The 1,482-nt window shown below is 47.4% G+C and overlaps 1 protein-coding gene across 1 annotated transcript; it reads right to left on the bottom strand.

Annotated features, from left to right (window-relative positions):
* Nucleotides 1-594: 594 nt before the first annotated feature.
* Nucleotides 595-1,087, bottom strand: LOC108491469 (H-2 class I histocompatibility antigen, alpha chain-like; the record flags this gene model as incomplete). Its single annotated transcript, XM_017801483.1, has 2 exons — nt 595-693; nt 812-1,087. Coding segments are annotated over 2 exons (375 nt in total), but the record flags the coding sequence as incomplete, so codon positions are not given.
* Between the last annotated feature and the right edge of the window lie 395 nt (nt 1,088-1,482).

Genomic DNA, 1,482 nt, shown 5'->3' with positions numbered 1-1,482 from the left:
TTTCTTTGGTGACCTTTGTCTTTCTGAATACAGTTCATCTGCTTCTAACTGCGACATAGCTACACCTCAGTGCTTAGAGGACAGAATACGTGTTCTTGTCTCTATTTCGTGATATAAACTGGGCTCTGTTATGTTCTTTAAACACCATTCAAAAACCTCAATAAAGACTTCAAAGAAATTTTTAAAATCTTTTTCCAGAATTATACTTTTTAGGATTGATCTTTTGAAATATAAACATTTGAGATTATAACATTAAACAGTATATCACGTGGAGAGATGGCTCAACAGTTAGGACTACTGGCTGCTCTGGCAGAGGACCCAGTTTTGGTTTCTAGCACCCACACAATGGCCAACAACTGTCCATAACTCCAGTTCCAGGACATATGAAACCCTCTTCTGGCCTCCACTGGCATTACATACATGCAGACAAAACACCTGTACACCCAAAATAAAAATAAATTTAAAAATTAAAAACAAACAAAAATCATTGTATCTTTTTGAACACAGGGCCAAGCTCTTACCAGCCAGGAGGGAAATATTTTCCCTGCCTTGGGGTGTCAGTGGGTAAGAAAACCCAGACCACTCCTTCCCTACCTGAGCTCCTCCTCCTCCACCTCACCATAGCCACAGCTCCCAGTGCACCAATGAAGAAAGCGACAACCACAATAAGGAGGAAGGATGAGGAAGATTCCTCTGAAAATAGAGGGGTGGGGAGGGCCTGACCCCAGCTCTCAGCACTGACCCTCCTCAGGGGCTCCAGGAGGGCTCTTGCTTTCTCTGACAGCAGGCTCTGTGCCCACACCCTCCTTACCCCATCTCAGGGTGAGGGGCTCAGGCAGCCCCTCATGCTGCAAATGGCATGTGTATCTCTGCTCCTCTCCAGAAGGCACCACCACAGCTGCCCACTTCTGGAAGGTTCCATCACCTGCAGGCATGGTCTCCACAAGCTCCATGTCCTTGGTCAGGTCCTCCCCATCTCTCTGCCAGGTCAGGGTGATGTCAGCAGGGTAGAAGCCCAGGGCCCAGCACCTCAGGGCGACGTCACCTTCATGTCTGGTGTGATGGGTCACATGTGCCTCTGGTAGATCTGAAGTTAAAAATGGAAAAGTTATGGATTCTGCCTTCTTCCTAGAGAGCCATCAGAATTGGTGTGAGAGAAGGACTGAGACTCAACACCAAAGCATAAATTGAGGCTTCTTGGATAATTTATTTTTGGAAAGTTCTAGACTCATGTTGAGCCAGCCCCAGGTTTACCACCAGGAAAAACACACTTCTGGTCCTGACTAGGTGAAGACTGAGAGACTCAGCATCATGGGATTCAGACCTCCAAAGACACTAGGTGTAGGCAGAGAACCAGGCCTGAGAGAGGCCATGGTTCACAGTGGGCTGCAGATGGAAGGGAACTGCTGGCTGGTTATTTCAGGATCTTCTCTCCTATCCTGAGACTCTGAACTGTCCTAGAGAAGGGTGAGCCTTGGTGAG

This window comes from Nannospalax galili, unplaced genomic scaffold, assembly GCF_000622305.1.
Source record: "Nannospalax galili isolate Female #2095 unplaced genomic scaffold, S.galili_v1.0 scaffold3383, whole genome shotgun sequence".
Lineage (NCBI taxonomy): Eukaryota > Metazoa > Chordata > Mammalia > Rodentia > Spalacidae > Nannospalax > Nannospalax galili.
Note: the sequence above shows the minus strand (reverse complement) of the source record. Positions and strands in the feature narration are given on the sequence as shown.